Below are 14,480 nucleotides of genomic sequence, written 5' to 3'. Positions count from 1 at the left end.
TCTTGGGATGAGACACGGTAAAACTTGTAGATAACTCCGCAAATGGAAAGAAAGTGTGTGGAACCATTTTGAATGAATGGATTGGTTTCCTTGGCTCCCTGCAAACCTGGCCAAGCTCAGCTTCTGGAGCAGGAACAAGCACCATCTCTGTGCCCAACCCACAGTATTTAGGTCAGGGAGGAATGGAGACCGCATTCTTGGACTCTACTGGGGCTGTCGGAACCCTTCTGGAAGAGGCAGACAGGGGCCAAACAACTGCCCTGGCCCCAGGAAGGGGCTGTAGGTAGCTCTGAACGTCAGCAGCAAGACCGCAAAGTGACCTGGAGAAGAACTTGGAACCAAGTGGCTCGTGGAGAAAACAAATTTGACTTAGGAAGGGATTAGTAGGAATAATGTTTGGACTTGATTTCCCCACCTCCTAATCAAGAATGAAAATTTGGATCTGCTCCTAGTCGAGCCCAGCATCTCCCAAGCTTTTCAGGCTGTCCTCTCGCAGCCTCCACAACCTTGGGCTCCCTCGGCTTCCTGCATTTGGTCTGCTGATCGTGTCGCCATCATGTGTACGAAAAGTGTAACCAGTCGTTATCAGTTGAAGGTGAGCTACCAGGTATCTAACTTCTTTAACATTGAGTTTTTGTGGGCTTTTGTTTTTGTTTTGTCTATTGTTTACATTTTGAGAGGTAGCATTCTGTTTTAAATGCTCTTTTTGTTTTTCTGACAGTATTGTTGACCGGGTCAAAACATTTAAGCTGTGGTTTGGTGGATTTTAAATTTTGTTTAAAGCTCATTCTCTGTGCTATCTTCAAAACCTTGGGTTTGGTCCTTTAACTCCTTTGGCATTCAAATGTTTAAAAGCTATTTATCTTGTTTTATACAAGTTTTTTCTCTTCTTTTTGTAACGATGAAGATGTTAAATTTGGTTTGCAGTCTGAACGCAGAGAAAGTGAAGTGATCCCCAAACCTTTGTGTTTTTTCTCCAAGTCCCACCATGCCCTCTCTGGGCGGAAGGTGTCTGAGGGGAAGGGACTACCCTCACCATCACTCTTTGGAGCCATGGAGAAAAGCTGAATGGTCTCATGGCATCCCAGAATAATTTGGGGTCTCCCAAGAACAAAGGCATAAGGATAGGACATGGCTGACTGGGTGAGGCCGGGATGGGGATAGGGCAGGATTTTTCTCCATTCTCTCCCTCTGCCATTTAACCAGTCACAGCTTCTCCCGTCCTGCCCCTCTTCTGAAAGTCTATGGCTGAGAAAACTCTATAGTCTCCCAGGTCTCCCCACCAAAGTAAGGGGTTCTCTGAAAACTCCACCTAGACCACTAGAAGGCGGCCTCTGGCCCTTGTTCCTATTAATGAACCACTGAGTCTTTGTCCCCCAGTGCAAGCTCATTCCCTGTGCCCTGCAGTTCGGGGGTTATGGGGCAGGCTAGGAAGCCAGCAGTTCCAGAAGCACAGCCTGAGGCAATGCTCGATGTCTCCTTATCTTGCTCAGGGGTTACTGGTCTGTGGGACGTGCTATGAGTCACCCCTGTGGCTGCTCTCAGTGGCACTCCCTAGGTTCCCTCCACAGGCAGCTCGTCATCCCTTCTCCCTCTTCCTACTTCTGTTTCTCTTGCCTGTGCTTTAGGCCTCAAACAGGTACCCTGGTAGCGCTCAGGGCTTGGGACTACATACTCCTGCCCTACTGACTTTCCCCTCTTCACAGTCTGCCAGGGCCTGCCCCAGGGAGGTGGATCAAAGACCCAGGACTTTTCTCAGTAGCCATTCCCACCCTCCTAATTGTCTTTTTACCAATTCAGTTTGGGAGAGAGAAGCAATTTCAGCAATCCCCAGCATTTGAGCTACTCAAGTGTTAGGGGCCAGAAGGGACAGTGTGTTTAAAACAACCCTTAGAAAGCTCTGGCCTTAGACCTGTGGCCCCCCCAGTTCCAGGGACCTCACTTTTTTCTGGCAGAAATGTGGGGAGGAGGCTCCAGCCTGAGCACAGGAATCAAAGGGAAAACATTCAAACTGCCCCCAAATCTACCAGCCATCTGCAGGCGGCTCTGTGACACAGCCCTAGCCTTCTTCTGAAACGTGCCACTTACGGAAGAGGGTCTCCAGAGGGACGAGGAGAATCGGCTGTCCCCGGCGGGCAATCCTTTGGAGGCTGGGGAGGAAACTTCCAGAGGAGCCCCTTCCCCTTACTCAGAGCCATTTTGGGAGGAAGTGGGAACCAACAACCTTTGGGGGAAGGCCTGGTGCGGCTCAGCACACCCAAGCATCAGGTCAGGTCATTGTAATAAAAAAATGTGAATGAAGTTCAGATTCAGCTTTTCGGGGAGCAGGATAAACTACCACCCCACCATATGTGTGTGACTTCTCAATTTCCCACTGCAATTTCCATTTTTTTTTAAAATAGGAATTTTCAACCCCCTGTGCTTGTCTAATGTCTGCTCGGAACAATTCGAGACCCTGTTAACTGTTTTAAGATGCATGCATGTTAAGATGAATCTCCAACCCGAGGAAAAAAATAAAATTCAAAAAAGGTTTGTGTACACACCTGTTATGTATGAGTCCTTTGGAAATGAGCCTTTTATCTATCTTTTTCATAATTAAAAGGTTTTGGTCCCAGTTTTAGGGGCTGCTTGGGCTAAATCAGGGTATGGATTGAGTTCGGAGAAAGAACAGTCAATGACTTTGGTCACCCACTCTCAGATGCAGTTAATAAGCAACGGTTAAGAGCACAGGCACCGGAGCATCTGCCTGTCAGCTGCCATTACCACACTCGCTGAGGAATGGACCAACAGCCCCTCACTTCTCCGGCCGCGTAGAACCAACACTTGCTGGGAGCCACACACCCGACACACCTGTCCTAGCTCTCTCTTGACTAGCTATGTTGCTGACTTAACAAGTCACCTCTATGTGCCTCCGGTTCTCCATCTAAACTTTTAGCTTAAAATCTAGTGGTTCTCAAAGTGTGTCCTGGACCAGCACCTGGGAATCATAAATTCTTAGGGCTTTCTGCAGCTCTGAATCAGAAACTGTGCTTTAACACAGTGACCCCCAACCTTTTTGGCACCAGGGATTAGTTTCATGAAAGACAATTTTTCCACGGATGGTTGGGGGGGATGGTTCAGGCGGTAATGCGAGCGATGGGGAGCGGCAGATGAAGCTTCGCTCACTCGCCCGCTGGTCCGAGGCCCAGGGATTGGGGACCCCTGCTTTAGCAAGCCCCCCAGATGATTCTAATGGAGGCTAAAGTTTAGGAACTACTTGCTTATTAGGGCATCTGCTACAGGTTGCAAGCTGGAATCATTTGGGGAACCTTTTGAAAAAAGAGGTGCCCAGGCCCCTTTAAAAGGCCAAATAAATCAGGGATGGGATCAAAATACCTGTGTTTTAGAAGCTCCCTAGGTGACTAATATGCAGCCAAGGTTAAGAAACACTGATGTGGGGACTCCCCTGGTGGCGCAGTGGTTAAGAATCCACCTGCCAATGCAGGGGACACGGGTTCGAGCCCTGGTCTGGGAAGATCCCACATGCCACGGAGCAACTAAGCCCGTGCGCCACAACTACTGAGCCTGTGCTCTAGAGCCCGTGAGCCACAACTACCGAGCCTGTATCACAACTACCGAGCCTGTGTGCCACAACTACTGAAGCCCGCGCACCTAGAGCCCGTGCTCCGCAACAAGAGAAGCCACCACAATGAGAAGCCCGTGCGCCACAACGAAAACCCAACGCACCCAAAAATAAAAAATAAAAAAAACACACCCACACAAAAAAGAAACACTGATGTGCAAGGATATTACTTACGGATACGTGGCCAAATTTCTACCTGAAACAAAGAAGATTTAAGGGCTTTCCAAGAGTTGAGTAAAAAGGATGCTAGGCTTTGGAGTCAAATGGAACATGGGTTGACATCTTTGCCCTACCACAAAGTGGCCCTGGGCAAGTTATTGAACTGTCATTAAACAAGGATAATTAATGTATATTACCTTGAGTCAATATGATGATTAAATTCTAGAATGTGTAAAGCACTTTGTGCAGGGCCGAGCACATAGCAGGTACCCAACAAGTGATTTGTAGATACTATCCCCACTGGTGGGCCAGTGGAGCACGCTGCAAGTCAAGAAAACCTGAGGGCTGAGCTATACCCCGAGTAGCTATTTGTAACTGCCCAAGTGGGGACAGAGATCTGTGGTAAAACACTCAAAGACAAGCAGGAGTGAAAGAAAATCTTTTATTTAAAAAACAAAAAAAAAAAGAAAAAAAACAGTGGGCTCTGGGAAGAACAGAGTTAGTCCATTCGGGCCTTCAGTGTCCTCGTGGTGATTTTGTCCTTCTCACTGCAGAGGGAGAAAGTCGCAGACCATCTACACCCATTCTAGACTGCAAAACAAACTAGAACAGCTGTCCTCACTCTGGGGTTAACTGTTTTGCCCATGTTACACTAATGTTAGCTTGTTTTCCTGGCCTGTGGTGAGGAAGGGGAGAATGGAGAAATTTCCATAGGTGGAGCCATCAAGAGTTGGGATGATTCAGGGCTGGAGCGTGAAGCGCTCCAAAGCAGGGAAGGAGCTCCCCAGGCCTAGAGAACAAGTAACTTAGGACGGAGGTGTGAGGTTTCTCACTCCAGTGAAGGGAAAAGATCCTTGGGGTGGTAAATTCTCTGTATTAGCCCCAACCTGTTTTTCACGGTAATTAAGCAGGTTACCCCATAACAAAAGCGTCCAAATGCTTGTTCTGGGAGGTTCCCAAGGAAAGCTGTTGGGAGGATACCAGGTTCCTGGTGACAGCCCCAAACAAGTAAGAGGGGAAGAGGGTGGCAGTTAGGCATCTGGCTGGGGGGTTGGAAAACGTTCCCAGGGCTCAGTACACCACACAGTTGTGGGTTCCGTGCTGGTGTGAGCTGGGAGAGGAGAGGAGCCACCCAGGATTTATTCTGATCAATCTGCAGTAGCTCTGCTGTGGCTCATCCCCACAAAGGTCCCTGAGACTTTGGGGACAGTGTTCAGGAAGGAAAGAAATGTCTATTGTGAGCAAGGGGAGGAGACCCGGGGACACGGAGCCTCACCGGACAGAGGCCAGGGGAGTCTGGGTAGGCTCCCACCTTAGCTGCCGCCCTTAGGAAGCATGGATTTCTGCTCTCCCGGGCCTGCTGCAAGCGCCTTTCTTATTTCACACCTGACTAGGGGGCTGGGAAGATGGGGTGTTTGTGCAGGAGGGGAGAGGCACGTGTCTGCAAAGCTTCCACACTTCTCCCAGTGCACACTTACACGATGTAGACAATGACTCCCATGCCTGACACTGCATCCCTGTCCACAGCATTCAGCATGGCTTGTGAGATGGTTTCAAACAGGTGTTCTGGATCCTGCCGACAGAGCAGAAACCTTTCAATCCCCAGAGCCTTGGACCCTCACTTGGTCTGGCTCCTTAACTCTCTCTTCTCTAGGCTCAAGGTGCCCAGCTCTGGCCCCTCCCGTGTCTGAAGTGAGGGATGGTTCCCTGGATGCGAGAAGCCCCCTCAGCTCCTTCTCAGAAGGCAGCAAGGTTACATAAGATATAGTTCAAGCCCTGCACTTCCTCCGCTAATCAGCAGTGTGACCTTGAGCAAGTCAATGTCCCTTCGCTAAGCCTCAATTCCTCTTCTGTAAAATGGGGGAAGAATCCCCGTGGCTCCTATGTGCTTTACCAGCTGTCTCATGGACTCTCCTCCTGGGTGGCTCAGAGGTACTACACAACTCAACCTGTCCAACCATGAACCCATTTCCCCCCAAACCTGTTGCATCCACTACCTCCTCTATCTTGGTTGGCTTAGCTAGAAAACTCAAATGTCCTCGGCATCTCCACCTCCCTCACTTCTGTTTTAAGTGACCAAGTACTCTAGACTCTGGCTGCCCCGCTCCCCCACTGCTACTCTCTTTGCTCAGGACCTCAGTGCCACACCGACCTGCAGGCCTCTGGTTCCCCAGGTCTCTTAACTGCCTTTGACACCATGTCAAAAGAAAAAGTTCCAAGAGAGGTATCACCTCTCACCAGTTAGAATGGGCATCAGCAGAAAATCTACAAACAACAAACGCTGGAGAGGGTGTGGAGAAAAGGGAACCCTCTTGCACTGTTGGTGGGAAGGTAAATGGATACAGCCGCTATGGAGAACAGTATGGAGGTTCCTTAAAAAACTAAAAATAGAACTACCATACTCCCCAGCAATCCCACTACTGGGCATGTACCCAGAGAAAACAATAATTCAAAAAGACACATGCACCCCAATGTTCATTGCAGCACTATTTACAATAGCCAGGTAGGTCATGGAAGCAACCTAAATGCCCGTCGACAGACGAATGGATAAAGAAGATGTGGTACATATATACAATGGAATATTACTCAGCCATAAAAAGGAACGAAACTGGGTCGTTTGTAGAGACGTGGATGGATCTAGAGACTGTCATACAGAGTGAAGTCAGAAAGAGAAAAACAAATATCGTATAATAACGCATATATGTGTAACCTAGGAAAATGGTACGGATGAATCAGTTTGCAGGGCAGAAATAGAGACACAGATGCAGAGAACAAATGTATGGCACCAAGGGGGGAAGATGGCAGGGGGGTGGTGGTGGTGGATGAACTGGGAGATTGGGATTGACATGTACACACTAATATGTATAAAATGGATAACTAATAAGAACCTGCTGTATAAAAAATAAAATTCAAAAATTCAAAAAAAAAAAAAAACGTTCCAACTGCTTGGCGTGGCATCCAAGGCATTTCCAAGTCTCATCCTGATTTCACTCTCCTCCTTCCTCTCGCTCCACATTCTGCCCACACTCCAGCAGCCACAGCAAGCTCTCTCCAGTCACTAAAACCACTGGGCCCCTCCTGTACTTCTGACCTTTGCACAGGCTGTTCCTTCTGCCAACCAGGCCCTTTCTTTCCTCCTCTTCCTGGCAAACTTCATTTCAACAGGTATTTGTGGGTCTGTCTTGTTTCATTAGACCGCAATAAGCCCTTGAAGACAGACTATCTGGTTTCCCCGGAGCCTGGCAGAGCTGGCACAACAGCCAACCCTGTCAGGTACTGTTCCAGTCTTCCCAGGTGATTTCCTCACACCACCACTCATAAGATATGAGTGAGATAGATTCATAAGATAGATTCTATTATTATCCCCATTTTACAGCTAAGGAAGTGGAGGCACAGAGAAGTAAAGTGACTTACCCAGAACATAACTAATGAGATGGTAGGTGGATCTGGGTTTCCAACCCAGACAACCTGACTCCGCAGCCCATTCTTCTGAGCTGCCCCTAACCCTACACCTTGTTAAATGTGTGTTCAATGAATGGATATGAGAACCCTGTAAACCCAACGTGGGGAATTATTTGTCGTTGTAGCAAACATCTGACTGAGGTCTCTTCATGGAAGGTGCTCTCCCTGGGAGCCAAGGCCCTGGCAGATGGAGTTTCTAGACACCCTTCCAAGGCTCAGCAGCTGTGGCTTTCTCTCCTACCTGCACCATTCTTCCCATTACCTGCCAGGTAAACACATTTTCCCCTGATGGCCAAGGGGTGGGCACCTCAGAACCCAGCCCTGCTCCATGCCACCAACTCACCATGTTGGGCTCCCAGAGGGACTCGCACATCCCGTACATTTGTTCAGTGCAGGTACCACTGACTACAAAGTCATCAGTCACCATGGGGCAGCCGATAAGGTCTAGAGAGCAAATGAAGGGCTTAAAGGTCTTCGGGTCCAATCCAGCAATGACCGGCTCAGTGTAGTAGGGCCCAAACCTGTGGGGGCCAGGAGCAGAGAGAGAAAGGAGCTCAAGAACATTCACTTTCCTGTTCAGGCCTGTTCAGACAAGGTCCCGGCCCAGACCCAGGGAGGAAAGTGGAGGGCGCATTTGGGACAATCCCCTTTCCCCCTCTCCTGGCATCTAGCAATGCTCTAAGACTTTTTCTTCTTTTCTCTGACACTTACCTTCATATCCTCCTCACCCTGACCCTCTCTTCCTCTTCCTTTCTTTGGGAATTCTGTTGTTGTTTTTTTTTTAATCTACTCTCCCTATCCTCATCCAGGTCCTATCACCATTCAATCTTCTATTTATACACCTATACCTTTACTGCTTTCAAAAAAGGATCTGAAGCAGTTTGTAGAAAAAACACTGAAAAATAAAACCAAACCGCTAAAACATAATGCCATTTGCAGCAACGTGGATGGACCTAGAGATTATCATACTAAGTGAAGTAAGTCAGAAAAAGAAAGACAAATACCATATGATATCACTTATGTGGAATCTAAAATATGACACAAATGAACTTATTTATGAAACAGAAACAGACTCACAGACATAGAAAACAAACTTATGGTTACCAAAGGGGAAAGGGAGTGGGGAGGGATAAATTAAGAGTTTAGGATTAGCAGATACACACTACTATATATAAAATAGATAAACAAGGCCCTACTATATAGCACAGGGAACTATATTCAATATCCTGTAATAAACCATAATGGAAAAGAATATGAAAAACAATATATAGATGTATAACTGAATCACTTTGCTGTACCAGAAACACAACATTGTAAATCAACTATACTTCAATTAATTAAAAAAAAAAAAGTTCTTCCTATGCACCAACTAAAAAAAAAAACCAACCCCAAAATCAAGAATGCAAGACACTCAGACGAAACACAAAGTTTTGTTCTGAGTCTCCCAGCAGGCAAAGCAAAGAAGGATACTCAGTGAGCTGGGTTATTTTCATTGTTTGCCATTAGGAAATAACAGCTTATCAGAAACTTGTTCTAGACCCTGAGCTTTGAGAAGAATCAATCTTAGGGATCTTTAGATAGAAAACAGAAAATACTCAAAAAGTAATGGCCACTATCCTCAACAGAAACAGTAAGTAAACAGACATTTTCCATGTCTTATATCAGCTCTCAGTAATTTCTATTGGCATGATCTTAAGTTACAACTCTGTAAAAACTAATTCTGGAGATATGGGGATATATGTATATGTATAACTGATTCACTTTTTTATAAAGCAGAAACTAACACACCATTGTAAAGCAATTATACTCCAATAAAGATGTTAAAAAAAAAAAACCAATTCTAAATTAAAAAAATAATAATTGTAAGGTGGAAGAAGAGGTTGGAGTAGCACGCTTTGATCTGGCATTTCTCAAACAGATCCCTGGGTATCAAATTTCTCTAACAAATCTTAAATTTTGTATTTTCCTCTCAATAAACCGAAAACAAAGTTAATATAAGAATGTCCTGTACTATCTGGGTAACAACCTTAAAACTAAATACAACATGTCTCAGGGCCTGCGTTTGTACTTCCAGTCATGTTGATATCACGGTACCACCTAAAGGTCAGTGTTTACTTTTTGCTGGCAGTGTTTCACAGAGGCGCTTGGATGGATTCTCTGGGGTCCATGAGAAGTTATTTACTTTAAAAAGGGTCTGTGCATGGCTCAATTTTGCAAATCACTGCATTAGCCTATCCTGCTGGAAAATCAATTATTTCAGTTGGGCTTGTAGAGAAAGCTCCTGGTTACAGTAGCTAAGAATCTAGAATTTTCCAGGTCAGCCTCAATGTCCTGTATTTTTGCTATGAGTAAACATGAGCCATTAAATATATACCTAAATGTGAGTTAATCTGTACAACTTTGTAAGACTTCCTCCCTATATCTGAAACTAATATTGTAAATCAATTACACCTAAATTAAAAAAAAAAAAAGAAAACTAAAGACCTCTCCCCCCACCCCCATGAACCAGTTTTAAAAAATCTTTTGTTAAGCCTTTCTCAATTTGGGATATTGATAAACATGGTTACTACATATGACAGACAATTCATAGCTGAAGATATTAACATAAACCTAAAAAAAAGTAACCATTTGTTTTGTTTATTTTTTAATAGTAAAAAGACAATAATATTGCTCCAGGTATGGAAGTGGCAAAAACTTAGTTCTGAAAGCTAAAGAGTACTTTTGCAACTTTTCTATGAAGTCTAAAATTATTTCAAAATAAAAAGTTAAAAAAAAAAAAGGACAGAAAAAAAGCTTAACCTGTCTTCTTGCCACCCAGTCTTTTTTTTTTTAAATGGCCATTTTTTAAATTTCTTATTGGAGTATAGTTGCTTTCCAATGTTGTATTAGTTTCTGCTGTACAATGAAATGAATCAGCTATATGTATACATATATCCCCTCCTTTTTGGATTTCCTTCCCATTTAGGTCACCACAGAGCATTAAGTAGAGTTCCCTGTGCTATACAGTAGGTTCTCATTAGTTATCTATTTTATACATAGTAGTGTATATATGTCAATCCTAATCTCCCAATTCATCCCACCCCTCTCTACGTCTGTGTCTCTATTTCTGCCCTACAAATAGGTTCATCTGTACTATTTTTCTAGATTCCACATATATGCTTTAATATACGATATTTCTTTTTCTCTTTCTGACTTACTTCACTCTGTGTGACAGTCTCTAGGTCCATCCACGTCTCTGCAAATGGCACAGTTTTGTTCCTTCTTACGGCTGAATAATATTCCATTTTATATATGTACCACATCTTCCTTATCCATTCCTCTGCTGATGGACATTTAGGTTACTTCCATATCCTGGCTGTTGTAAATAGCGCTGCAGTGAACACTGGGGTGCATGTATCTTTTGAATTATGGTTTTCTCCACATATATGCCCAGGAGTGGGATTGCTGGCTCATATGGTAGTTTTACTTTTAGTTTTTTAAGGAACCTCCATACTGTTCTCCATAGTGGCTGTATCAATTTACATTCCCATTTGCCACCCAGTTCTGCCCAGAGGTGGGTGGGGAAAGTACCCACAGGGTTCTCCCTTCAATTTCATCCCAGCTTCTGCACTGAATTCTACAGTTAGGGGCCCCTTCTTTTCTCATCATAAAGTCCTCAAATGTTAAAAGTTAACATACCCAGTTCCTAGGTTCCGTGTATTCCAGAGCATCTAATGACAACAGAATAAGCTCTTGGGTAAGGGTGGCTCCCGGCTGGGAGACGCCAGGGCACACTTTGGTAGCGTTAATTTTGTTTCGTGGGAGCAACTTCACTTGCTGTTTGCATTCCCTGCCTTCTTCTGAAGTAGCCCTTTCTTTCCTATTTGGTTGTTAGGTCCACAGAAAAGACCCAGAAAATAAGGATACTATCCAGCAAATAAGAAATGAGTCAACGAGGAGGAATCTCCTTCCTGGGTGCCCCCTCCACACTACTTGCCCAATCAAAGGTTTCTGCATTCCCCGTGTCCCAGGCTACATTTCTACTCACCGTTTCTCGTACAAGAGATTGGCCACCATGCTCATGAGAGTGTAAGGCTTGATCTGCCGACCTTCCTTCAGCTCATACAGGTTCAGCCGGAACTTGAGGCGCTGGGCACTGCGGTAAAAGGAGAAAAGTGAGTAAGTCATTGCTGAATGTCCCCTGGTGTCCGCCTCATGGAGGTCAGGAGGTGCCTAAGGAGACACACAATCCCAGCCCCTGCCAAGAGACTCCTCCCCATCTGCCAGTGATTTTCGTACCAGAAGTCCAGCCTCACATCCGCTTTTCAGTCTTGTCCAACACTTCGACCCATAAACATGCCACTCTGCTAACCTTTTTTCTCATACTTTTTTTTTAGGGTGAGAAAAGGGGAGTTAAGAAGTGGATTCTCCCCCCCCTTTTTTGAGGAATAGTTTATACAGTACACTCTGAGCAGGAGTCTGCCTGCAGACATAGTGATGGCAGCTTACAGTAGAAAGAGCAGTGAACTGAGAGAGCTAACCTGGGCTAAGCCTTCATCTTACCACTCAATTTTTCCATCCCTAAGATAGGGACAAAATAAGTCACCTTATTTTGTGAGATAATGTATGGGTATTAATAAGCAGCAGCTGCTGCACTAAGGGACTGAAAGGCGCCTAAGAAAGTAGGCCACACCTCCTCCAGTCCCATCTCAGAGCCCAGGGATAGGCCCTGCAGGGAACAGACCAGTGACACACATGCTGCAAGCACAGCAATGAGTAACAGGACACCAGAACAAAGAGCCTTAGACACGACCTAAGCTTCATCATACAGGTGAGGAAACTGAGGCCCAGTGAAGTTAGCAATTACTGCCCACAAACATGCAAACTCGGTGAGAAGAGGCTCCTGAAGAGAAGGAAATAGTGTGAAGGGAACAGCAGTGACTGGAGAGAGGAAGGCTGATGGGGGCCTTCGTACTGACAGGAATGCTAAGCTATCATTCTCTGATTCCACCAACAATGGAAAAAAAGGGCTGGTTGGGTTAGATTTCAGGAAGAATTTCCAAAATATATTGTTCTTGAGACTTTAGAGAGGTTTCAGGGAAATGACAGAGAAAATTTTCTGACAAGCTCCCACCCACCTTAGTGAACTATCAACCTTCTCAGAACAAAGTCTAGGAACTGCTGCTCCTTAGGCCACCTGTGACCACATCTTCCCTCTTGAAACGCTGACCCTCTTTTCCACTGGCCTCTCTTCTTCCCCAACTGCTGAATATACAGTTCAGCTCTGGAGCTGCAGCTTATTTTTTCCCTCTGTATATTTTGTCTCTCCAGAATCTGTTCCCATAGATTTAACAGATCACCAATGTCTATCCAGCCCTGAGATATAATCTCAAGACCCCAACTGCTCAGAAGATGTTTCTACTTGGCTTGCCTTGTCCCTTTAAAATTGGTATCAAAATCAAAGTCATCACCTTTCCCCTAAAACCAGTCTTCCCAATTCCTATATTTCAGTCAACATGCTCAAAACAGAAATCATCTTTAAAACACTTCTGGAGTGCCTACATGCCAAGTACTAGAATAGATACTAATAACAAATAAAAAAGACACGAACCCCGACTTCAATGGTTAACTCTTTGGCCTCACAATATCCAAGTAGCCACTAAGGTTGGTCAGCAACAACTCTCAGAAATGCCTTCCTTTCCTTTCCCACCTCACCACCCCATCAGAACCACAACCTTCACACCCGGACCATCACAAGAGCCACCTATTTCATCTCCCAGACTCTCCCTTCTCTCAGAGAACCACTGTCAACTAGGTAACTACTCTAGCAGTTAATATGCACCAGCTCATTATGGGTTAGTTATCTTTCTGTATGCCTGCCTTTTCTCCCAACTAGACCTGAAGTTCTTTAGGGGCTGAGCATGGGCTTTGGCCTCAGAGATTGGGATCCTGGGGGTCATTCATTAGCTTACATCTTGGGCAAAACACTCTCTATGACCCTCAGTTTCCTCATCTGCAAAATGGGACAACAACATGGTAACGTGGTTAAGAGGATTAAAGTCCATGGATGTAAGGTGCTTTCCACAGTGTCTGGCACAGAGTAAATGCTGCTAAGCTGGTTAGGACACCACTCTATTGCTTACGGTGTTCGGCAAAGTCTCAGATTCATTGATGTTGTTTAGTAGATGACTAACACCCACGCCACTCAAGCCGCTAGGCAAGAATGGTCCAAGAAGAAGCCTGGGTGTAGGCGGGGACCCCCGACACTTACACTGTCTGTACGTCGGTGGCGAGCCCGGCCAGGCCGATGTACAGCCGGTCGCCCATGGGAAAGATCTTCTGGAAGTCCGTGGTCACCATCTGGGCCTGGATCCCGAAGCGCCTGTCGGCAGCGATGGCCACACAGTTCTTCCCCTTCATGGCCATGACGGCCCCTCCGTTATAGGACATAATAGACTGAAGCAGACAGAGCGGAAGGGCTCAGCGCGAGGGGCCAAACGCGGCCCGGCGCAGCCCCTGATTCGGAGGCTCCTGTACGCATCGTCCTCCACTCTGGAGGCGCCTGGATGCCCTGAACTCCAGCTCTGAGATTAGCGCTGTGAGGCTGCGAGGAGCCCCACTCCCTGCCTCGGTCCTCACCGCGGTCCGCTCCCCCTTCAAACTGGAGCCGCTTCCTTCAATCGACCACCAGGCCTCTCCGCCTCCCAAACTCCCCATGACACCCCTCCCCATTCCTCAATCCCTACCCCGTGTCCCTTCTCCTTGCTCCCCACCTCACCATGATTGCGGCGTATCAGGACCTCCAATAGCCACAATTCCAGCAAACCGGTTATGGGGCTCACTGCGCAACCACTCTCGCTGCTTTCTCTCTATTGGCTGGGAGGCCGACCCTTCCGGAACATTTTGGCTTCCTATTGGCTGTGCATCTTTGTCAGTCATCAGACAGGAGTTTGGTTGAGAAGCCAAAACCAAGGTGAGGAAAGCGCAAAGTGAAAAGTCACTCTCAGTGCGGAAGAGCCCGGCGTCGCGGTGCACGCTGGTATAGCGGTGGACTCAGTCTCTGGGCGCAGGAGACGCCGGCCGGAACCTGCGCCCACGTGGGCTAGTGAAACCCGAGATAAGGGCCTTTGGCTCCAGTGAAGGGCCACGGGGTTGGTTAAGAGCACGCTGTGTGGGTCGGGCATATTACTCATGAAGCTTGTTTCATTTATTCAGTCCAGAAATCCTTACATCTGTTGTATGCCAGGCACCATTGCTA

At 46.2% G+C, this 14,480-nt stretch overlaps 2 protein-coding genes across 2 annotated transcripts in view; both read right to left on the bottom strand.

The window, feature by feature from the left end:
• The window catches only part of LOC137755070 (large ribosomal subunit protein eL19), a 406,958-nt gene that overhangs the window by 313,320 nt on the left and 79,158 nt on the right, over window positions 1–14,480 (bottom strand). The window lies entirely within an intron of this gene.
• On the bottom strand, window positions 4,210–14,108 carry PSMB3 (proteasome 20S subunit beta 3). The gene is made up of 6 exons (XM_068531546.1): window positions 14,001–14,108; window positions 13,494–13,678; window positions 11,271–11,378; window positions 7,587–7,764; window positions 5,260–5,354; window positions 4,210–4,329 (listed from the first exon to the last, which is right to left on the bottom strand). Exons 1-6 carry the CDS (start codon window positions 14,001–14,003, stop codon window positions 4,281–4,283), a joined length of 618 nt encoding a protein of 205 aa, XP_068387647.1. The 5' UTR covers window positions 14,004–14,108; the 3' UTR covers window positions 4,210–4,280.

Source organism: Eschrichtius robustus, chromosome 20, assembly GCF_028021215.1.
Source record: "Eschrichtius robustus isolate mEscRob2 chromosome 20, mEscRob2.pri, whole genome shotgun sequence".
Taxonomy (NCBI): domain Eukaryota; kingdom Metazoa; phylum Chordata; class Mammalia; order Artiodactyla; family Eschrichtiidae; genus Eschrichtius; species Eschrichtius robustus.
The sequence above is the reverse complement of the archived record's forward strand: the minus strand, read 5'-3'. Positions and strand labels throughout refer to the sequence as shown.

Coding starts and splice junctions, on each gene's coding strand:
- PSMB3 (XM_068531546.1), bottom strand. Junction 7,765..11,270: donor AATCTCTTGTACGAGAAACG/GTGAGTAGAAAT, acceptor TGGCCCCCACAG/GTTTGGGCCCTACTACACTG. Junction 5,355..7,586: donor CCCTCTGGGAGCCCAACATG/GTGAGTTGGTGG, acceptor CTCTGTCGGCAG/GATCCAGAACACCTGTTTGA.